General features: G+C 36.5%; 1 protein-coding gene across 1 annotated transcript in view; it reads left to right on the top strand.

The window, feature by feature from the left end:
* The window catches only part of SHCBP1 (SHC binding and spindle associated 1), a 31,682-nt gene that overhangs the window by 5,007 nt on the left and 1,928 nt on the right, over positions 1 to 24,747 (top strand). The window contains exons 5-12 of the mRNA XM_037816123.1: positions 5,372 to 5,464; positions 8,204 to 8,437; positions 8,543 to 8,711; positions 9,012 to 9,132; positions 11,526 to 11,657; positions 12,341 to 12,459; positions 23,509 to 23,595; positions 23,959 to 24,100. Coding sequence (XP_037672051.1) covers positions 5,372 to 5,464; positions 8,204 to 8,437; positions 8,543 to 8,711; positions 9,012 to 9,132; positions 11,526 to 11,657; positions 12,341 to 12,459; positions 23,509 to 23,595; positions 23,959 to 24,100 — 1,097 coding nt within the window. The remainder of the gene's footprint in view (positions 1 to 5,371; positions 5,465 to 8,203; positions 8,438 to 8,542; positions 8,712 to 9,011; positions 9,133 to 11,525; positions 11,658 to 12,340; positions 12,460 to 23,508; positions 23,596 to 23,958; positions 24,101 to 24,747) is intronic.

Raw genomic sequence — 24,747 nt, 5'->3', positions numbered from 1 at the left:
GAAGAAGGTGCTGTACCATGATTTATGTTCTGATAAGACTGAAACAGTTTTTCAAGGATGTGTCTGGTCAAAGAAAGCATCTTCTCAGGCCACTTCAAGGATATGTGGGGAGTGATTTTTGGCATAGTTGATTTCCACTTGTCAAAAAATACACCCCATTGTCCCTTAAATGATAAAGAAAGCTCATATCTGGATAAATAGGTCTGTTTTTCTTAGTTTTTCAGATATATCTCTTATCAGACAGTTCATGACTTTTTTGGCTCTTCTTAAGAAGATCCAAAATTAAGAAGGCTTAATTTTAGTTATTTAGAAATGGACTTACACTTCTCCAGGAACTGGATGGCTGGATAATATAATGATAATGTAATGATCACAGTGTTAATAATATTGCTTGGTGTTTTGCAACTTAAAAAGTACCGGCCAGTTTCTATTCAATTAGTGAATTATTCTAGTTTTGCCGAGTTTAATTTCAATATCCCATAAAGACGCAGAGTATCTCAGCCCCTGCTTCTGACATCTCATGGAAAATTTCTAATTGTGTGCAGGAACATTTAACTCTAGATGTTCAATATCAGGCCAAGCAACATAAACCTAAAGGACTTGTCTCTGCCCATAACAAAATAACTCCCTTATATTTCTATCACTTTCTATAAAATCTAGCAATTAAAGCATTTGAAGGTAAAGGGATAACTGGTGATTTTAGGACACTAGGAATGAGGGAGTCACTCTCTCTTTATGGGTGTAGAAATTGGTAGAAAGACAAATATCTGGAATTGGTAATGACGTTATCTGAAAAAGAGCTTGGTTAAATATACTCTTCATTTGGAGGGCTCAGATTCTGATCAGTGCCCAGAGAAAATCAAATTGGGAGGGTTTTCATCTGTTTTTTTATTCAATAAAAGAGTGTCGGTTCCTGAATCGAGGGCAAGGTACATAAAACAGGCACTATCACCGTCATCAGGAGCTATCAGTATAAAGGTGGGAGATGAACCTTCCTTGATGCAAGGATCACACAAAGATATATTTGTGATAATAAACTGCAATGAGTGCTACGAAGAAGTGTTCTAAGACTATGTTAAGTCGCTGCTATATGGTTAAGGGGTCAAGAAAGGCTTGACAATGACATCTGAGCTTGATCTGAAGGGTTAGCTAGGAGAAAAATGTTGTGGCAGGGTGGGAGAAGGAGCAGTGTCAGGAGCTTGGTGAGTTTAAGGACCTGAAAGGCCAGTGTGACTGGAGCACAGACAGTATTGGAGAGACCTAGGAAATGAGGTTAGAGAGTTATTAGGGATCAGAAGTCTGTGTAGGTCACTAATCATCTTCATTTTCAAAGAGCAAGCCAGGGATGCCACTGAAGGATTTTCATTCAAGGCTGAATATGATCAGCTTTGTGTTTTAAAAGGCAGCTTTGTGGAGATTGAATTGAGGGAGATGGAAAAGGGAGGCCAGTTAAGAGGCAAGAGAAGGGGATATGGAGAAGACAGTGAGGCTTATTGAGAAAGTAGAATGGCCAGGACCTGGGGGTGGAGCGGATGTGGTGGATAAGGGTGAAGGACAAGTCAAGGTTGACCCCAGATTTCTGGCTTGAGAGAATCAACACTGGAGGAGTTACACTGGTGAGGATGATGTTTGAGCTGAGTCTTGTAATGTACATAAAAGTTTACTGGGTAGAGAAGTTGGGGGGCCCTTCTGGCAGCCTTACCAGCATGTTACAGTGGATTGGAGGTTTAGAAAAGTCTGATGTGTGTAGGAAATTGGGAGGGTTTTTTTGTGTGGGCTGAGGGGTTAGATGAGTAAAGAAGAAGAGTACAGACTATATGCAGGAGCTCTGAGGTGGGAAAGGTGGTTTAGCACCAGATTATGAACCCAAGGAATATCACCAAGTTCAGGAATTTGGACCTCATTCTAAGGGCAGTGAGGAGTCAGCAGAGGTTTTTAATTGAGTAGAGGCATGCCTGGATCTCATTCCCATGGCCCCACTCCCCCCAACCTTTTTTAAAAGAGTGAACCGTAGAGGGTTGTTCCGGTTTGCTAATGCTGCTTTTTCACAAAACACCAGAAATGGATCAGCTTTTATAAAGGGGGTTTATTTGGTTACAAAGTTACAATATTAAGGCCATAAAGTGTCCAAGGTAAGTCATCAACAATTGGGTACCTTCACTGGAGGATGGCCAATGGCATCCGGAAAACCTCTGTTAGCTGGGAAGGCACATGGCTGGTGACTGCTCCAGAGTTCTGTCTTCAAAATGGCTTTCTCCCAGGACGTTCCTCTCTAGGCTGCAGCCCCTCAAAAATGTCACTTTTAGTTGCTCTTGGGGGCTTTTTGTCCTCTCTTAGCTTCTCAGGAGCAAAAGAGTGCTTTCAAAGGCTGCCTCCAAAATATCTCTGTAAGCTGTAGCTCCTCTCTCAGCTCCTGTGCATTTTTCAAAGTATCCCTCTTGGCTGTAGCAAGCTCGCTCCTTCTGTCTGAGCTTATATTATGCTCTAGGAAACTAATCAAGGCCCACGCTGAATGGGCAGGACCACACCTCCAATGAAATTACATAATCAGAGTTATTACCTACAGTTGGGTGGGTCTCATCTCCACGGAAACACCCAAAGGATTCCAATCTAATCAACACTAATATGTCTGCCCCCACAAGATTGCATTAAAGAATATGGCTTTTTCTGGGGGACATAATATATACAAACCAGCACAAGGGTGAAGAGACTGGTAGCCGATCAATCTGTAAGAATTAAGAGATGGATTCAATTTCACTGCTCCTTCCTTTTTGCAGCAGAACTTCTTGAAAGAGTAATACATAGTCACAGTCTGTGCTTCCCTGTATCCCAGTAATGCTTCTATCCCTATCTCACCACTGAAACTATGCTTATCCAGGTCTCCAAAATTGTCTTGTGTCTGATTGTCACTTCTTGTGTCCACTTGTTATTTCTCTGATCTCATCTTGCTTGACCTCTCAGCCACATTCTAGATATTTGATCATTCCCATCTTCTTTTGTTTTCTTAACAGCTTTACCGAGATATAATTCACCCATCTAAAGTGTACAATATGATGACTTTTAGTATAATTACAGATATGTACAACCACCACCACAGTCAATTTTAGCATATTTTCCTCATCTCAGAAGCTCCATACTCTTTACCTATCAACCCCCATCTTCCCATCTCCCTGAGCCCTAAGCAACCGCTTCCCTGTTTTCTGTCTCTATAGATTTCCTTATTCTGGACATTTCGTATAAATGGAAACATATATGGTCTTTTGTTACTTCTTCTTTCACTTAACAATGTCTTCATCCTTCATTCCTTTTTGTGGCTGAATAATATTCCATTGTGTATATATACCACAATTTGTTTATCCATTCATCTGTTGATAGAGATTTGCATTGTTTATACCTTTTGGCTGTTGTGAATACTGCTGTTATAAACATTCAAGTACAAGTATTTGTTTGACACGTGTTTTCATTTCTTTTGGGTTTATATTTGGGAGTGAAATTGCTGGTTCATATGGTATACTCCCATCTTCTTAACACTCTCCTTTCTTAGTTTCTGGGTACACCACTATTCTGACGGTCTATCTCTGGGTTTCTTTCTCAGTCACCTTGGCTGGCTTTTCCTGTCATACTCAAACTTTGAAATGTTGGAATTATCCAGGGTTCAGTCCTAGGCCAGCTTTTCTTCTTTCTCTATAAGCAAGCTTGGAAGCATGTTAGAATTGCCTGGGGATTTTCTTTATAGATCTGTTCCAACTAATACATGGAGAAGGATGATGAATCCGAATATCACTGTTTTGCAAACACTAATGAAATCAAGTTTCTGGGCAGTGATCATCAATTGCTATTAAGACCATTAGGTGAAAAACTGGGGAACATTTTTTTGTTTTTAATGCAATTCTATTTGCATACAACCTATCCGAAGTATACAATCACTGGCTCACTGTAACATCACAGAGTTGTGCATATATCCTCACGATGGGAACTTTGTAGAGGATGGGTCAGGCTGACAGTAACTGAATTCACTGATCAATCTTAATCTTACAAAGCAAGAGATTACCAGGCATTATGTGCTTCCCTGTGGAAGTACACTACACTTCTCTTGATGTTCTGTTGCCAAAAAGTATTGCTTTATGCTTTTCAAGTCTCTAGATCTTACTATGGTTTATTAGAAATAAAGCAAATGGAAGAACTTGTTAAATGACACCATGGGAATGCAAAGAACAGAATCCAGAATGTGGGAAACTATTAAATAAATTGCAAGGAGAAAAAAAGGAGAGGTATTTGATAGAATACAAGTGATAGATAAATATCAACTAAATGCAATGACTGACCCTTGTTTGGGTCCTGATTTGAATAGGCCAACTGTAAACCAACAACAACAAAAGAGACGACTGAGAAATTTGAATACTTGTGGGATATTTGGTAATATTAAGAGATTTTTAAATTTGGTAAAAATTATGTTTGGAGATACATACCAAAAATTTATGAATGATTTATGTCTGAGATTTGCTTCAAAAATATCAGAATGGTGGGAGAAGGGGAACAGAGAAGTAAGTGGGTGGGGTAGAGATGAAATAAAGTTGCCCATGAATTGATAAATGTTGAAACTGTTTGATGGATACATGGTATTCATGGTAACTATTTTCTTTTCTTTTTTATATGTTTGAAATTTTCCATAATAAAAAATTACTTTAAACAATCACTGGAAAGCTTTAAAAAAACACAGATGCTGCATCCCACCCTCCCAAGAGATTCTGATTTTTTGATCTGTAATAGGGCTTGGAATGGAGTTTTAAAAGTGTCCCATGGGATTTTAATGTGCAGCCAGGTGGAGAGCTGCTGCTTTATATTGTGTCCCTGGATGATCTCATGTATTGCTTGAACGCCATCGATCTGTTGACAGCTCCCGGTGTTCTGTCTCTAGTCTTGAGCTTTCCCTGGAGTTCTGGGCTTGTACATTCATCTGCCAGCTTGATGTCACCCATCTGAAGATCAAGTAGGCATCTCAACCCAAACATGACAAAAACAGAACTCTCTCTGTTTCACCTCCAAACTGGTTTCTCTCCGTCTTTCTATCAGTAAATGGTGCTCCCATCCACCCAGTTACAGATGACCAATAAATAAATAGTTCTGAAAAAAAAAGGCAGTCCCCACAGAACCAGTCAAGAAAAAATCTTCTCTAGCCAATGAAAAGTATGTCCTTAGTGATGTGACTCATGACTTTTTGATGAAATTAAGATGTGAGAATGTTGCATGATGTTTGCTATAGTTGATGGAATTGTTTTGATTTACTCAAATCAGTTTTGTTTTCACCCCTCCAAAACCCTGACATTTTAAGCCAGTGATTGAATTTTAGTGATACTAATTTCTTTTCCAGGTTTTTCTACCAAAACATTTGGAGGAGTTGGGATGAAGAAGAGGAGGATGAATACGATTATTTTGTCAGATGTGTTGAACCTCGATTGAGATTGTAAGTATTTATCAATGATCTTGATACATTTTGGAAAAATAGCCTAGAGTTAATTTTATGTGTGTGATATTTATGTGTATGTGTTTGTGTGTGTGTGTTTGCCAGGGCCCATAGACAGAAACAGAACCATGTACAATTAGTACAACTCTTTGAGAAGTTATTAAATAAAACTTGTTTAAGTACAGAGAACCTGCTTTTAGTATTTATAAACTAAGTCTAAAATCAGGGAGTTCAAGAACATCTAAATCAACAGCTCACTATTTTGTAAAATTGAATAAAATTCAATTGAGCTAGTGTTTTAAGACTCCTTTGTTTAATTCAAAAACAATTATTTGAAAATAGTCTAACTATTTATCTTGGGATGTTTTGTCAAGTTTATGTCTTTAAATCTTATTTGACAAATAGATGAAAGTACCAAATAGTTAATATTGGTGGTGAATAAAGATTAGCAAAATAGCTAAACATATTCTTGTAATTTATCATATTTTGGTTAGGGAAAACCTATGCAAAAATACCCAAATTAACCATGCAATTCAAATAGTTGTTCTACATTTACCAGGTTAATGTGGCTTCCACTAGATGGTGCTCTAAAACTGGGTAATTTTTCCTTTTATTCATGAGAGGTAATTTAATAGGCAGTGTTACAGTAAGAATAAAATTAGAACTTGCCTTCAAAAAAAATTTAGAAGATAGTTTCTTTTTCCCTGTGTGAGAGATGATTTGGTTACATAAGATAAGGCAATAAATACCTTTTGCCTTTCTGTGGAACCCAGTTTGATTTAGTAAGTTTCTACTGGTTTAAATAGAAAATATTAATAAATAAAAAATAAGTGAAGAGTCTGGTTAATGAACCTTCCTGGTTTAGAATTCTGATCTAAAATCTTCAAAAATTGTCTGTATTTTCTATTTAGCTGCCTTTTCAAATTTTCCTTTGTATATTCCTATTTTCCCATAGTTTAATAAAATCTAGAATTTCAATGAGCCAGCACATTTTCTAGATTTGATACACTTGCTTTTAAAGAGTAATGACTGGTTTTGATTGAAGTGAAATTTAATAATAGGTGGCTATCACGTGTGTCTGTCAAATTTGATCTTTGCTGAGAAAGAATGGTATTCTGATTTGACAGCCTTACATGTGATAACAACAAGAAATGATTTTCATGCACACTTTGTACAGCACTGGCAGATGGGAAAGCATAAGGGAGAAATTATTTTCAGTTATGGGGAAGAAACTATGGTACTTGATGGAGAAACTGGAATGTTATCAATGTAATCAGACTCATCAGGTAGGTCTCTGGGCTAAGATAGGAAGGAGTACAGCTATCAACAGGCAAGGCTCAAAGAGAATCAAACCATACTGTTTTGGTTTTACACTGTGCTGTAAATATTTTTCCTTTCTAATTCAAAATACTCTGCTTTAAAGCTTATGGCTCTGAGACACACAGATACTGATTTATTGTTTCCAGACTATGAAATATCAGTATAATGAGATGAAATAAGCTGATTGGCATGGATATTGAAAGTGCTAAGACTCTTATTTCAGAATTTGAGTCTTGGTCTTTACAACACAATAGACCTATCAAGCAGACAGTGGATTGGTCCCTGGTGTTTTGTTTGCAAAGTGGATTTCAGAATGTTTTTAAATGGGTATGGGTTAAACCATAGCAGACAAATTCCTTGCTTTTCAAGCTTCGCCTAGTTCATTTACTTGAAAAACAGGGGAAAATTATTTTTTATTCATTTGAAATACTATTTGAGTGTTCACCATAAGTTGATATAAATTTGTTTAGAATGTGGTTTTGGTTCCCTAACCCCCATTTTATTTAGTGCATGACTAAGTTAAAAAAAAAAGCAAAAATCATCTAAGGCAATAGTTGTCAACCTTGACTGCACATTAGAATTCCTGGGGAATTTAAAAAAAGAAAACAAAAACACCTTTCTACTTTCAGAATGTCTGTATGTATTTTTAAAAACACCCCAGGTGATTCTAATATACAGCCAGAATTGAAAACCTCTGGCCTAAGTCATAGTTAGTAAATATATTTTTAACTAAGAAATAAAACAATTATTTTTAAACTATAGGTAATGACAATAATATTGCACTTTATTTTTAAATCCATTAATTTCAAATTCATTAACTTGATTGTATATTCATAAATTATTTTATTGCATCTATAAATAACTCGAGAATGTATCTAAATTAATAATAAACTTTAAGTGCCAATAAGGTTGTCCAATAATCTTCCTGAGGGAAAGTTCAGCATAATTTTGTGCCAACGTGCTTTAACTGTGATGAAGTACTAGATGATTTGAATCATTTCTGATTTCTGAGCCTATAAATAGGGTAATCTTAAACATTGTTAGGAAACAATTTGGGATACTTCCCCTCCCAGACCTACCTGCCATCTACTGATTGTGAAGATTTTAAATCTAATATATGAGAAAAAAGTAATTTCTTATTAAATAATGATTACAAATTGTGTACAATGAACTATTAATATACAAAGAACTAGTGCTTGGATCTAGGGAAAAAAAACTCAAAAGAAGAAAAATTAGTGACTTTAATAAAGCGGTACTTAAAACTTTCAATAGCTTCTACCTACAATAAAGTGCTATTCAGAAAGACTTAACATGTTTCTGAGTTGTACACTGTAAAACACTGTTAGTACTAGGTCTATGAGGACTGAATGGACTATCTTAATGATAGGAATGGATTTTCACATGCTTTTCAACTTTCAGGCATTATGACATTCTTGAAGACCGAGTTCCTTCAGGACTTATTGCTGACTACCGCAATTTGCTGTCTCAGTGTGAGGAGAGTTACAGGAAATTTTTAAACCTAAGAAGCAGTTTGTCAAATTGTGATTCTGATTCTGAGCAGGAAAACATTTCCATGGTAGAAGGTTTAAAATTGTATTCAGAAATTGAACAGTTGAAACAAAAGCTAAAACTCATTGAGAATCCTTTGTTGAGGTATGTGCATCTTTTTATTCTTTACTGGTTAACATCTTTTTTTTTTTTTTTTTTTTTAACCAGCCATCTTACTACATATGGACAGGTTTGTTTGGTTTCTTTCAGATATGTGTTTGGTTACCAGAAGAATTCTAATATCCAAGCAAAGGGTGCCCGTCCAAGTGGTCAGAAGGTCACCCATGTGGTCTCCTGTACCATGATGACTGGGCTACTGCAGTCCTTGCTCAGGGACAGGCTTTGTCAGGAGCCTCATAAGGAAGAAACAGAAATTCAGGTAAAGGGAGAGTTTCTTGCCCCGGCTGACTTTTTCCCTCTGCCCCACTCAAGGTTTTTATGAATTCCGCACAGCGTTTACAGGAGCTCCTCAGAGCTGATTCTTGGTGAAATGGGAATGGTGAGAGCACTGCCTTTGTCAGCGATAGTCACTGGGCATGTATTGGGCTCAGTGCATTATCAAGGGAGATAATTAAATCCATAGTTTTGGCTCCATTTCCAAAGTGAGACAGTGAGACATAAAGGTACTGGTTGCTTTTGAGGGGGGCGGTATTTGCAATTTGTTGTTATTGTTTTCTAGTTCCATAATGATCCGTTGTCTGCTATAAATGCCTGCTATGAAGGCGACACTGTTATTGTTTGTCCTGGCCATTACGTGGTACACGGCACATTCTCCATGGCTGATTCCATTGAGCTGGAAGGTGAGTGTGGAGGATCACACAACCAAGCGCTCATGCATGATATGCTTTAGAAGTCAGTATATTACTGATCTAGTTGAAGTTTCAAGAATAGGATTCAAATGAATTGCTTTGAAACATTAAGGGTATTTAAAGCTGGAGGGACTGACTCAGTGTTTGAGCAACTTGAGTTATGATTCTTTGTAACATGTATATGTGCTGGGAAGATGTTCATAGACACATAGAAAAAAGATCATTTGGAAGAAGCATATTTTCCAGATTATTGGAGGTTTATGGAAAGAATCTCATTTCTAGAATTTAAAAATATTCCCAGCAATATGTTTTTAGTTTAATACTTTTTGGACTTGTTGCTTCTTCTTTTTTTGTTTATGTTATGGGTGTATGGTCCATGGTTTTTTGTTTTAGATTTAGCTTTACCTTGTGAGAGGCATGGTGTATACATTTATCTTGGAATTGGTACAAAATTAACATTCTTTTCTTGGTTGTTTAAAAGCTTACTGAATGTCAGAAATTCTACATTTTGTGTCTTGATCAAAGTGTACTTTTGAGAAAATGTTGTGAGATTCTATTACAAATAAGTTTTTAGCAGTTGCAATCTTGTACATTTAGAGTGATTCCTAAATTTAGGTTACCTTATAATCATTCATCTTTGTCCTGTATATTTACATATCGTGTCAAATTTAGTTGCACCTGTTCAACTATTTACCAAAACAGCTTCAAGTTAGCAATACAGCTTGTAATGCAAAAAATCATATATCTCTTTGGGATTTGTGCAGCTGTTCACAAACTGCTTAAGCTATGGTCTTTATCTTTGTCTTGTCAAAACTTCCTAATGGAAGCAAGGCTGGGAGTTTAATTTCCTTCTGTTCACCAGTATATCTTCTCACCCCCTGTTTTGTTTTATGTGTGTAATTTTTGTTCTTTCTCCTCTCCGATATTTGATTTATGTAGATGTGTGTGTATAAATAACATATCTGCAGGATAAATCACTGCAATAAAAACACTTTATTGTTTGGCATAGTGAAACTAACATTGATGTTATAAATTGTATCGTGGATAAGAGTTCTTCCTATATTGGCAAGGAAATTATAATGTAATTGCCAGAGTGTCATAAATAACCATATAGAATTCTGATAGTTAAGTGTAGAAATAACTGTAAATTTACTAACAGAGGGCATTTCTGAGAATTTGAGGAATCAGATGATATCACGTATGTAAATATATGGAGTAGTTGTTCCTGAGTAACAAAGCTTATCTGAAAGTGATATATAGTTAACACGTATGACAGGATATGCACTGACTACCTACTATGTGGAGGGTATTAACACTGCTTATAGTAGGGCTTTTCTTTCTTGTTTAGAACATCCATTAACTCAGGTAATGGTTTCATGTTTTAAACTGCTAAGAATATATAATTTGTTTACGTAATCTCAGTTTTTCTCACTATGGCAAATCTTTTTATATTTTTTATTTTTCTGGTGATAAGAAACAATGGTTATTGTAGAAAGTATGCAGAGTACTTTCAGACACATAAAAAGAATCAGAAAAATAAATTACTCATAATCCCATCAGCCATAGTCCACTGCAGATAGCATGCTGGTGTACAAAGTCCTCCTGTACGCTCTAATTTCTCTGAAGGTTTGTCTGTACTCTTCAAGTGTAGATCTCCTCAGCGGCTTTGCCTGTTTAATGTAGTTACTGCTTTCATTTACTGAAGCAAAGACTCATCTTTAGACAATGAGTTATTTCTTACTTAAAGCTTTGTTTTTATCATGAAAACTCAGGCCATTTCTCTGGGGTTTTCTGATACTACTTTATTTTTTGTGGTAAGCCTATTCAAAAGCCCTGCCTGCAGTTTTAGTTTGAGTAGGATTTATAGAGATCCAATATTTTTTATTGGTAGCAAGGTAGATCTTTTTTTCCAGTAGCTAAACTATTTTAAGTCAATTTGTCAGATTTTATTTCTAAGACCATATTAAAATTAGATAGTCTTGAGAAAGGCTTAGGCTTTTTCAAACCTAATTTATACTAGGATCATAGAATCTTTAGTGTTGGAAAAAAAACTTGGCAGGACTATATTTTAAAGTTTCAGCTTTGAGCATTTAGATTATTTATTTGTTAAAACAGTTCTGTAAGTAAATTTATTGCCAAGCTGGTCTGAGATGGTTGATACGGTAATCTTTTGGTTATAGGGTCACACTGGGGAGTTGTTATTATTAAAGATGGAATACTCTGGTTTAAAATTAAACAATATATATGGGGAGATAATTAGATATTTAATGCAACCTGGTTGATAGGTCTCAGATATCATTTGGAGTCATTTGAATTAGAGAAATTGGTGTTTTTGTGTTTAGACATTTCCCCTCACCCATCTTAAGTGTTCTTGCTCTCCTCAGGATATGGTCTACCAGATGACATTGTAATAGAAAAGAGGGGCAAAGGAGATACTTTTGTGGATTGTACAGGTGCAGATATCAAGATCTCAAGCATAAAATTTGTTCAGCATGATGCTGTAGAAGGAATCTTAAGTAAGTATCTGAATATTTGATTTATTATTTATTAAAGGCTTTGAAAAAAAACTTTGCTTTCCATGGGATATTCAATTTAATGAATTGTATATTAATTGAGTATATTTATGTACATAGTGTGACAAATTAGGAAGCTTATCCAAAGGTGAAAAACAGTTCAGCCCATTCTTGATTTGTTAGTTTAATATTGATTTCTGTGATATCAGTGTTTTTCTTTTAAAACATTCCAATATTATGGTTTTCTTTGTGTTCAATTTAGCACCAGCCTCAAACTAGCAATCTTCACCTGCCAGATCTTCATCACCTCTCTTTAATTAGGGCTCTCTTCTCCCTTCCAAGTTTACTCAACAAAGTTACTCTCTGATAGTTTTTTTGTTTTGTTTTGCTTTTCCCCTTCCCCTAATGAAAAGTGCTTTTTATTTGGTTTTAAATTTTGGAGGTCAAGTCATTCTTTTTTTCTTTTTCTTCTTCTTCTTCTTTTATAGGAATGTTGCTTTTAGATTTTAGAGAATAACTCAAAATAGTTGTATTATGTGTTATGAGTTTATGATTCAGATAATAAATTTTGAATTATACCTATTGAGAAATATGTAGATCATATCTAATGTTATCTCTAGGACATTTCTAATATTGGAAGAGTCACAGTGCTGCTTAAAGCAATTGATTGTATGTTCTCATGATAGGTATTCACCGTGGCAAGACTACATTGGAAAACTGTGTACTGCAGTGTGAGACTACAGGTGTCACAGTACGGACATCAGCAGAATTGTTAATGAAAAACTCGGATTTATATGGCGCCAAGGTATGATTTCGGTGAAGCAGTTTGGATTTAAGTTCTAAATAAGTAAATAAAATATGGGGCCAAGATGTAAATGCATATTCCTATTCTCTTTCTTCGATGAAGTTCAGACACATATATACTAAATAGCCAGATTCACTTGTATAAGTTTCTTATTTAGCATTTTCAAAACAAAGGGTAGCAAGGAAAATAATAAATTTCACAACTGTTCTATGGTAACTTTAAAGAAAGTTTTAGACCCTTAAAGTCACCGCTTTGTAAACAAGTTTGTAGCAATTGAAAGCCAGTTGCTTTTTTTTTATTTCAACGTTTTACTTTTGTAGATTCACATGCAGTTGTAAGAAATAATAAAGAGAGATCCTTATATGTGTACTCTGTACCAGTTTACCCCAATGGTAACATCTTGCAAAACTAGTGCAATATCACAATCTGTATATGGACATTGATACAGTTAAGGTACATGACATTTCCATTACCACAAGGATCCCTCATTTCGCCTTTTTATAGCCACATCCATTTGCCTCTCTCCCCTACTTCCTCCTTAAGAACTAGCAAACAGTAATCTATTTTCTATTTCTATTGTTTTGTCATTTCAAGGATGTTATATAAATGAAATCATACAGCATATAACTTTGTGGGATTGGCTATTTTTGCTCAGCATAATTCCTGGAAATTCATCCAGGTTGTTACATGTGCCAATAGTATGTTCCTTTTTTATTGCTGAGTAGTATTCCATGGTACGGATGGACCACAGTTTAGCTGTTCACCAGCTGACGGACATCTGGGTTGTTTCCAGTTTTTGGCCATTATGAATAAACATTTATGTATGGATTTTGGGTAAACATAGTCTTCATTTCTCTGGGATAAATTCCCAGGAGTTTATATTGTTGGGTCATATGGTAGTTGCATGTTTAGCTTTTCAAGAAACTGCCAAACTATTTTCCCTAGGGACTATCATTTTTACCTTCTCACCAACAATGAATAGGTGATCCAGTTTCTCCCTATTCTTGCCAGCATTTGGTGTTTACACTGTTTTTTATTTTAGTCATTCTGATAAGGTATAGGTGTGTTACATTATGGTTTAAATGTGCATTTCACTAATGACTAATGATGGCAAACATCTTTTCATGTGCTTATTTGTCATCTAAGTATGTCCTCTTCGGTGAAATGTCTGCTCATGTCATTTGCTCATTTTCTAATTGGATTGTATTTTTTTTTTAACTGTAGTGTTTAGAGAATTGTTTTTATATTTTACATATTAATCCTTTGTTGAATATTTGGTTTGCACATATTTTCTCCCTGTCTCCATGTCCCTCTTCACATGGGCTTTTATAGAGCTAAGTTTTAAATTTTGCTTAAAGTCTAATTTATCAAGTTTTCTTTTTATGGGTTGTGCTTTTGGTGTTAAGTTTAAGGCCTCTTTGCCTAGCCCTAGATCTCAAAGCTTTTTTCATATTGTTTTCCAAACATTTTATAGTTTTACATTTTACATTTAAGTTCATGATCCATTTTGAGTTAATTTTTGTATAAGATACAAGACTTAGGTTGAGCTTCAGATGTTTGTTGTTTGATCTCTAATAGCTCCTGCACCATTTCTTAAAAAGCCTCTCCTTCCAATGAATTGGTTTTGCCCTTTTGTCAATAATCATTTGGAGAAAAAAAATCAGTTGGGCATAATTGTGTGCCTCTAGTTCTGGATTCTCTATATTGTTTAATTGATCTGTGTACCTATCCTCCACCAATACACAGTCTTGATTATTGTAGCTATATAGTAAGACTTGAAATCTGGTAGAATGATTCCTCCATTTTGTTAGTCTTTTTCAAATTTCTTTTAGTTTTTCTAATTCCTTTGCCTTTCCATACATATTTTGGAATAATCTTGTTTATATCTACAAAATAATCTTTCCGAGATTTTGATAGGAGCTATATTAAACTGCATATCAATTTGGGGGAGAATTGACATCTTTACCCTGTTTAGCCTTTCCGTCTGTGAACACAGAATGATTGCTCAATTATTTAGAACTTTGATTTCTTTAATCAGCATTGTGTAGTTTTTAGCATGCAAGTGTTGTACATATTTTGTTTGATTATACCTATTTCATTTTTTTGAGTGATTATAAATGATACTGTATTTTTAATTTCAGTGTCCATGTGTTCATCACCAGTTATAGAAATACAACTGATTTTTCATGTTTGTCATGTATCTTGTGACTTTGCTGAACCTACTTATTAGTTCTGTGAGTTTTTTTGGTAGATTCTTTGGAATATTCTACAAAAACAATCAGGTAATCTGCAGATAGGGGCAGTTTTATTTCTTCTTTCTGGTCTGTATGCCTTTAATTTCCTTTTCTTGCTTTTTTTCACTAGCCAGAACTACTAGCACTATGTTGGATAGAGTAGTGAGATTGGGCATTTTTACACTATTCCTGTTCTTAAGGGGACAGCAATCAATCATTCGCCATTAAGCATCAGGTTTATTGTAGGTTTTTTGTAGATATTCTTTATCAAACTAAGGAAGTTCTCCTATATTGCTATTTTTCTGGAAGTTTTTCTCATGAGTGGGTATTGAATTTTGTCATGATTTTCTCATCAGTTGATATGATCATGTGATTTTTTTCTCCTTTAGCCTGCTAATATAATGAATTACATTGATTGAATTTTGAATGTTGAACCAGCTTTACATCCCTGGAATAAGCCCACCTTGTCATATTGTATAATTCTTTTTATATATTGCTGAATTATATTTGCTAATATTTTACTAAGACTTTTTGCATCTATATACGTGAGGGATATTCATTTTCTTTTTTGTAATGTCTTTGGTTGGTTTTGGTATCAGGGTAATACAAGTTTCATAAAATGAATTGTAAGTATTCCTTCCTCTTGTTAGACATTTTGGTAGACTGGCATGCTTTGGTAGTTTGTGTTTGTCAAAGAATTCGATCGTTTCTTCTAAATTGTCAACTTTACATGTGTAGAGCTGTTTGTAGTTATTTGCTTATCCTTTTGATGTCTGCAGGGTCTGTAGTGATATCCCGTTTTATTCCCGATATTTGTGATTTGTGTCTTTCTTCTTCTAGAAAGAGTCTTGCTAGAGGTTTGTCAATTTTATTGATCTTTGCCCAAAGAAGCAGATCTTTGTTTTATTGATTTGCTCTATTCTATTTTAATTTCATTGATTTCTGCTCTTTACTGTGTCTTTCTTTCTGCTTGCTTTGGGTTTATTTTGCTCCTTTTCTAGATTCTTGATGTAGAAGCTTAGATTATTGATAGACTTTCTTCTTTTCTAACGTATGCATTTGATACTATGAATTTCCCTCTCAGCAGTGCTTTAACTGGGTCCTACAGATTTTGATGTGTTGTGTTTTCATTCTTTAACCCATGCAATATTTAGAAATGTGTTGTTTCGTTTACTGTTAACTTTCTGTTATTGATTTCTAGTTTGATTCTGTTTTGGACAGAAAACAACTCTGTATGGTTTCAGTTCTTTTAAATTTGTTGAGGTTTGTTTTATAATCTGTCTTGGTATTATATTCTGTGGGGGACTTGAAAAGATTGTATATTCTGCTGTTGTTGGGTAAAGTCTATTAATGTCTTGATGGTGGTATTGAATTTTTATGTTCTTGCTGATTTTTGTCTTGTTCTGTCAGTTGTTGAGGGGGAGTGTTGAAGTCTCCAGTTATAATTGTATTTTTGTTTCTCCTTTCAGTTCTATTAATTTTGCCTCACATATTTTGCAGTTCTTTTATTTGGGGCATACCCATTTAAGATTGCTTTGTCTTGGAGAATTGACTCATTTATCATTAAATATTGTTTCTTTCTGGTAATTTTCTTTGCTCTTAAGTCTACTTTATCTGATATCAATATAGCCACCTCTGCTTTCCTTTGATTGATGTTTGCTTAATGTATCTTCTTCCATCTTTTTACTTTCAATCTGCCTATATTGTTGGGTTTGAAGTGAGTTTCTTATAGAGAACATACCGTTTGGATCATGTGTTTTAATCAACTCTGTCAATCTCTTATCTTTTCATTGGTGTATTTAGATCATTTACATTTAATGTAATTATTGATGGTCTTAAGTCTACCATTTTCTTTCTGTTTTCTGTTTTTCATTTTTCTGTTTTCTTTTTCCTGCCTTCCTGTGTGTTATTTGAACATTGTTTAGAAGGCCATGATGATTCATCCATTGATTTATCTATTGTGTTTTTGAGTATATCTCTTTGTATAACTTTTTATTGGTTGCTGTAGGTATTAAATTATGTATACATAATGTTTTACAGTTGACTGGTGTTGTCATTGAGTGAAGTGTAAAAAACCTTACCTCTACTGTACATCTCCCTATGCTCACCTGTTTATAATTGCCTTAAATATTTCCTTTACATATATTTAGAACCACATCAGTTGTAATTTTTTGTTTCATCTGTCAAACATTATTTAGAAAACTCAAGAGAAGGAAAGCCCATTTGGTTGTTTCCCAGCTACTAAAACAACTACCATACAATGGGTTGGCATAACAATACTAATTTATTGGTTCACAGTTTCAGTGGTTAGAAGGCTTGCTTACTCCTGAAGTCAGTATCTTCTGACTGGCCAACAAACTTTGGGGTTCCTTGGCTTTTCTGTTGCATGGCATTGCACATGGCAGCAATGTCTTATTTTTCTTCTGGGTTCTGTTGACTTCCAGCTTTTGGCTGCTCCCCATGGCTTCTCTTCTTGTGTCTAGTTTCCTTTGATTATAATGACTCCAGCCATATTGGGTTAGGGCCCACCCTCATTCAGTTTGGGCATTCTTTAACCAATGTCTTCACAGGCCCTATTTACAAATGTGTTCTCAACCATGGGACCAGGGGTTGGGATCTTTTGTGGGACACATAATTCAATCCCAACACTATTGTATTTACGATAATTTTGTTCATTGTGTTCTTTCTTCCTTTCTGATGTTCTAAGACTCCTTTTATTGTTTCCTTTTTATTTAAAAGACTTCCTTTTGCCATTCTATTTGGGTAGATTGCTTGTGACAAATTTTCATAGTTTTCTTTCATCTTAGAATGTCTTGATTTCTTCTTCATTCTTGAAGGAAATTTTTGCTGGGTATAAGTTTCTGGGTTGATGGTTATTTTCTTTCAGCATTTGAAAAATATTGTACCACTACTTCTGGCCTCCATTTTTTTTTTTTTTTTAAATTCAATTTTATTGAGATATATTCACATACCATACAATCATCCAAAGTGTACAGTTATTCACAGTAGCATCATATAGTTGTGCATTCACCCCCCCACCCTATTTTTCATTCAGTTTTTTGTCCGCATATTTCTACTCATCCATCCATACACTGGATAAAGGGAGTGTGATCCATAAGGCTTTCACAATCACACTGTCACCTCTTATAAGCTACATTGCTATACAGTCATCTTCAAGAGTCCAAGTTACTGGGTTGCAGTTTGATAGTTTCAGGTATTTACTTCCAGCTATTCCAATGCATTAAAACCTAAAAAGGGTTATCTATGTAGTGTATAAGAATGCCCACCAGAGTGACCTCTAGCCTCCATTTAGAATCTCTTAGCCACTGAAACTTTATATTTTGTTTCATTTCACATCCCCCTTTTGGTCAAGAAGATGTTCTCAATCCCACGATGTCGGGTCCAGATTCATCCCTGGGAGTCATATCCTGTGTTGCCAGGGAGATTTACACCCCTGGGAGTCAGGTCCCATGTAGGGGGGAGGGCAGTGAGTTCACCCACCGAGTTGCCTTAGCTAGAGAGAGAGGGCCACATATAAGCAACAAAGAGGTACTCAGGCGGAGAAGCTTAGGTGCAATTATAAGCAGGTTTAGCTTCTCCTTTGCAGTGAGGAGCTTCATGAGGACAAGTCCTGTGATAGAGGGCTCGGCACATCAGACCTCCAGTCCTCAATGTTTGTGAGAATATCAGTAACAATCCAGGTGAGGAAACCCAACACCTCGGCATTTTCCCCCAGCTCCTCAGGGAGACCCTGCATATGTATTTTTATTCTCTGTCTAAATTACTTTGGGATGTATCGTTATTTCACACTAACCTATGCAAACCTACCAGGTCTGACTTCCTGTTAAAAGTTCCATGTAATTATGGTATTTGAATGAACTGTGCTAGTTAAATTATTTAGGAAATATAGATCTTGCACCAACTAAACATCTCTTCCCTTTGTCTCACATGGAATTGGAAGTTTTAAAATGCAGTCAGTATTGTCCTTTACCCTTTGGCCCGATTTGCCCTAGTCCTGACCGCATCTGCTTCATTCATATCTCTAGTTGAAGTTTGGATTCTTTTTCATCTTTTTTAACAGTTGCTATATGTGCCAATACTGACATTCATATCTGCTGAGTTTTGGCTCTGAGTTTCAGGTGTCACACAGATACCCAAAGTTCCAGGGATCGATCAGGTTATACACAAAGGGATCAGCATCTCAGACTCTGGAGATAGCCATTAGAATTCAGGAATAGATGTGACCATTGGGACTGTTATAATAAGTGTTCCCCTGAAAAGCTGTGCTCTAAGGTTCAATTCTGAATTTACACGTTGTAGTTAGTCCATATTGCTGTGGCCTCCATTGTTTTTGATGAGAAATCCTCTGTCTTTTAAATTTTCTTTCCCCATAGGTAAGATGGTGTTTTTCTCTAGTTGCTTTAGATATTTTTTCTTTGTCTTTAGTTTATGGAAGGTTAATTTTGATGTGTCTTGTCATGAATTTCTTTGGGTTGTTGTGTAGTTTGGTTTCCAGCCAAATATGTGCTAGTAATCCCAATAGGGGGATGTTATAATAAATGTTTATTCTTGGTACCCTACCACTCTTAGAAAAACAACTCACCATACTTGGGGTAGGAGTGTCATAAATGGTTGATAACAACTCTTCTTAATCTTTGAAATTGTGTATTAAAGTATTCCCCAAATGGTTTCTTGATTCTTGAGCGAATCATTTTTACTTCCCAAATTCCCTAGCATAGTATCAGGAAATAGATTTTTCTATTACTATTACTTTTGTATTGGTAACATGGGTGCTGAGTGATAATGTAAGAGAATTAGGCCATGCATGGTTCTTTCAGGTTACTCTATGTAAATGCAATTGTTAAATCATTTTTTTATTGAGTGTTTACATTGTTAGCTAGAGGAGCGTGTGTGTGTGTGTGTGTGTGTGTGTGTGTGTGTGTGTGTATTTTGTTTCAGGGAGTGATAAATGGTAGACAACATGCTGGAAATGGAGCAAATGGAAATGTTGATTAGAAATATCTAATGAAGCTTATCTCTAAAACACTTTCTAGTTACGCTTTGCATTTATACTGTGTTAAAGGCTAAGGAGTGATTGTAATAACCTTCTCTTATAGTCCTTTTTTTTTTTTAAGAAATTGTATTTTGAAATAAAATCAAACTTACAGGAACAGTTGCAAAAACGGTACAAACCCCATACATAGAACTCCAGCATACCCTGACCCCCCTCCCCTGATACCCCGATTCACCACCTTTAACATCCTGTCACACCCCCATTTCTTTCTTTCCCTCCCTCCCTATCTATCATCCATCATCTATTGCTCTGTCCTCTGAACATATGAGAACAAGCTGCACACATCTTTGAACAAACAATATAATTCACATATACCTTTCCCATGGACAAGAACATTCTTTTATGCAATCCCATTAAGCTCAGCTAAGAAGTTCAAGAAATTCAACATTGATATACAGCTTAAATTCTATATTTTCTTTTTTTTTCCCTTATGTCCCATCTGTGCCCCTTTCAGCCTCCTCTCCTCCATCCTCAGATCGCAGCCAGGATCATCCTTGGCGTTTAATTGTCATCTATTTAGACTGTCTTTTTTTTTTTTTTCTTCAATTGTGGAAACTTATATAAAGCCTAAATCTTCCCATTCCACCCCCTCCCTAGCATTCCATTAGTGGGATTAATCACATTTAGAATGTTGCAATGCTATCACCTTCCCACCATCCATTTCTAGAAGTTTCCCTTCACCCTAAACAGAAACCCTACTCTCATTTCTTAACTCCTCATCGCCCCTTCTCTCACTTCTCGGAACCCCTACTCTACTTTTCATCTCTATGGTCATATTCTCTGATACTTTCTTTGTGTTTACCATGGGGCTTAAATTTAATATCTTAAATCTATAATGATCTTGTTTTTCTTTGATACCAACTTGACTTCAATATGACACACAAACTATGTTCCTATACTTCTTCATTCCCCCACCTTTATGTAGTTCTTGTCAAAAATTACATATTTTACATTGAATCCAAACCACTGATTTATCATTACAGTTTATGTATTTTAGATCCTGTAGGAAGTAAATAGTGGAGTTACAAATCAAAAATACAGCACTGTTGGTATTTATATTTACCATGTGATCTTTACTAGTAATCTTTATTTCTTCATATAGTTTCAGTCAATTGTTTAGTGTCCCTTTCTTTCAGCCTGCTCAACTCCCTTTAGCATTTCTTATAGGACTGATCTACTGGTGATGAAGTCCCTCAGCTTTTGATTATCCAGGGATTTTTTCATCTCCCCCTCATTTTTACCCTCCAGGTGTTTGTGATTTCTCCAAGTCTCTGATGGGTATTGACTTCTATTTGTATTCCACTGTGGTCAGAGAATGTGCTTTGAACAAATTCATTTTTTTCTTTTTTTTTTTTTAAATTTACTGAGGCTTGTTTTTATGTCCCAGCATATGGTCTATTCTGGAGAAAAATCCTTGATCAATAGAGAAGAACGTGTGTCCCGGTGACCTGGGATGTGATGTTCTATATATTTCTGTTAAAATTCTCTGTATCTCTCTCTCCTTTCTTCGTTTCTCTGTCAGTAGGGCTCCCTTTAGTATCTGAAGTATGGCAGGTCTTTTATTAGCAAAATCTCTCAGCATTTGTTTGTCTGTGAAAAATTTAAGCTCTCCCTCAAATCTGAAGGAGAGTTTTGCTGGATAAAGTATTCTTGGTTGGAAATTTTTCTCTCTCAGAATTTTAAATCTGTCATTCCACTGCCTTCTCACCTCCATGGTGGCGGCTGAGTAGTCACTTCTTAGTTTTATGCTGTTTCCTTTGTATGTGGTGAATTGCTTTTCTCTTGCTGCTTTCAGAACTTGCTCCTTTTCTTCAGTATTTGACAGTCTGATCAGAATATGTCTTCGAGTTGGCTTACTTGGATTTATTGTATTTGTAGTTCACTGGGCATTTATGCTTTGTGTATTCATATTGTGTAGAAGGTTTGGGAATTTTTCCCCAACAATTTCTTTGAATACTCTTTCTAGACATTTACGCTTCTCTTCCCCTTCTGGGACACCAATGAGTCTTAAATTTGGATGTTTTATTTTATCTATCATATCCCTGAGATCTATTTTGATTTTTTCGATTTTTTTCCCCAGTCTTTCTTTTGTTCTTTCATTTTCTGTTCTGTGGTCCTCGAGGGGGCTGAGTTGTTGTTAAACTTCCTCTGATCTTGCATTATGAGTATCCAGAGTCTTTTTAATTTGGTCTACAGTTTCTTTTATTTCCATAAGATCTTCTATTTTTTTATTTGCTCTTGCAATTTCTTCTTTATTCTCTTCTAGGGTCTTCTTCATGTCCTTTATATCCTGTGCCATGCTCTCATTGTTTGTCTTTAGTTCCTTGATTAATTGCTGCAAGTACTGTGTGTCTTCTGATCTTTTGATTTGGGTGTTTGGGATTGGGTTTTCCATAACATCTGGCTTTATCATATACTTTAAGATTTTCTGTTGTTTTTGGCCTCTTGGCATTTGCTTTACTTGATCGCTAATTTGTCAGAACTGCAGCTTGGTGGCGTACACTTTCTCTAACTAGCCAGCAGATGGCATCTGTGAGTCACCTATTCCCCTCAAGTCAGTTCTTCCCTACTTTGTGGTGTGTGGGGGTCTGATTCTTGTGGGGTCCAATTGGTGCACCAAGTTTGGGTGTGTTGTTGGTGTTGTCTACCCTGAATGTGGGGCGTGTGTCTGGGTGGTTGAGGAGCAGGGCAGCTTTAATATTCAAACCTCCCAGGTGCTCCCGGAGATTTAAGGCTGTTGCAGGATCCTAAGCCTTCATCTCAGTCTTTCCACAGATTGTCTCTGCCGCTGACCCACAAGTCCTTGGTATTCGCATAGGGTCCCTGGGATTTCCGAGCGGTTCCCCCTTCCCAGCTGTGCTCTTCCAGGACCTGTGCTGATGGGGGGAGGGCCGTGCCACATCACAAGTGCGTGCCAGCCCGCCAGGGAAGCCCTGGGTCCCCGGGCCATGCCGGGATGCTCCTAGCCCGCTTCAAAGATGGTTGAATGGGACACATTAACTTCCCCCTTTTTGCACAGCTCCACCCTTCCAGCTCCGGGACAGTCAGCCGTGGGTGCACTAAAGGCCACTGTCCATGGTGGATATTGTGGCGTGTGTGCAGTGCTGCAGGAAAGACTCCCCATCACACTGGGTTTCTTGGCATGCCTCTGGGCTGTGGATCCGGCCCCGGGCAGGAGCATCCTCACCCGCTGGGGAGATGGCTGCAAGGAATGTGTTTTTTTTCTCCTTTTGGCTCCCCTCTGCTCCCCTGGTCTCGAGACAATCAGCAGCGGGTGTGGGAAGGGGTATCCTCCATGCCAGACACTGAGGCGTTAGCCCAGCGCGCTCCCGCCGTGCTTCACTGCACAGCTCTGTCTTATCACCGTGCTTCACTGTGCAGCTCTCTTATCTGCAGCTGCTCCTGGACTTTTTTTTGGTCTTTTTTTTTTTAAAGAACTAGTCCGTCTCCAGCCCACCGTTTCCCCACACCGCAGCGTGGCTGCCTGACTTTCAGCCGGCTTACTCACTTGTTGCAAAATGCAGGCTCCTGGTTTCACCAAATGCACATTGCCTGTGGTTTTAGCAGACCTTGTCTGGCTGGTGCTATGCTGGAAGTGGTGTTCTGGGCCACTTTCTGGTTTTTATCTAGTATTTTTCACAGATGTGTTTTTTTGCCCTTTCTCACCTAGCCGCCATCTTAGGTTCTCCCAGTCCTGTCTTTTTAAAACAAATTGTTACTATCTCAAATTGTAACTTGTAGGGTGCTGGAATAGAAATATATCCTGGGAGTAAGTGCACCCTGAATGACAATGGGATCCATCATTGCAAGGAAGGGATACTCATTAAGGTAAGCACATGCTGAAGCATCCTCTTTCAAAGATCAGAATGAAAAATAATTATGTTTTATTAAATTGTCATGTTGGGTTCTGTTGTTTTCCAGTTTTGAAAAACATAAGTACTATATAAATTTTAATAGTATCAATAGTTGGTGATTGAAAATCTGTGAGAATGCTTTCTGCCTATAGATCTGTAAAAATGAGAGAAAGCTGTGTCACTCAAAACTCATACTGTGCTACAACATATTAAAAAGCATAGCTGTTCTACTTAATCTTTATTTTTAGAATAGTCTGAACAGAAATGAGAAGATTTTTAAAGCAGGCAGTGTTGAATGTGACAGATCCTTACAACATTTTTGCTTTTGATGTCACAGGACTTCTTAGATGAGCATTATGACATTCCCCAAATAACCATGATGAATAATGTCATACATAATAATGAAGGTTATGGTGTTGTCTTGGTGAAACCCACAATTTTCTCTGACCTGCAAGAAAATGCCCAAGATGAAACTGAAGGTACATTATATTTAGTAATCTTTCATATAAAAAATAGATAAAATTTACTTTATTTAAGCATTAAACTCTGATTAAGGCTCTGGTTCTTCCTCTCCTCCTTAAAAATGATCACTGGTGCAGGCTTGGGCATGGGGATAGAGAAGTTGGAAAAGCCGTAACATTATAGAACTTCAGGGTGAAAGAAACTTTCAGGGTGAACTAGTTATTCATTCAGCACCTTGATGGTGTGGTTTCTTTGGTCCTGCTTTTCCCTTCTTACCAAGCTGTGTTTCTAAAAATTTATGAAATAAAGATGGATATATAATAGCAACAGTGGCTTCTGCTGGCATTTGTTAAGGATGGAATCAGAGAAATGAATGTGCCAGATTAAAGACAGCACTAGAGGGGAGAGTGGATTTTGCCTGTTTTTTTTTGGTAGAAGTAAATGCCCCCATCACTGGCCTTTCTTGGCAGCAAGGTGAGCTAACTATGCAGTTCATGAATTTCAAGTCATAACCCAGGTCAGTATTAAATGTCAGTCATGGAAAAGGATTAAGCATTGAGGTGGGTGAGAAAAGTTTAAAGAATGATAAGCAGTCTTCATCATCCTTCAGAATCTGCTCCAATTATTTCTCTGTGACTTCTACTTCATCTCAAGTTCTGTAGAT

This window comes from Choloepus didactylus, chromosome 22, assembly GCF_015220235.1.
Source record: "Choloepus didactylus isolate mChoDid1 chromosome 22, mChoDid1.pri, whole genome shotgun sequence".
NCBI lineage: Eukaryota > Metazoa > Chordata > Mammalia > Pilosa > Megalonychidae > Choloepus > Choloepus didactylus.
Note: the sequence above shows the minus strand (reverse complement) of the source record. Positions and strands in the feature narration are given on the sequence as shown.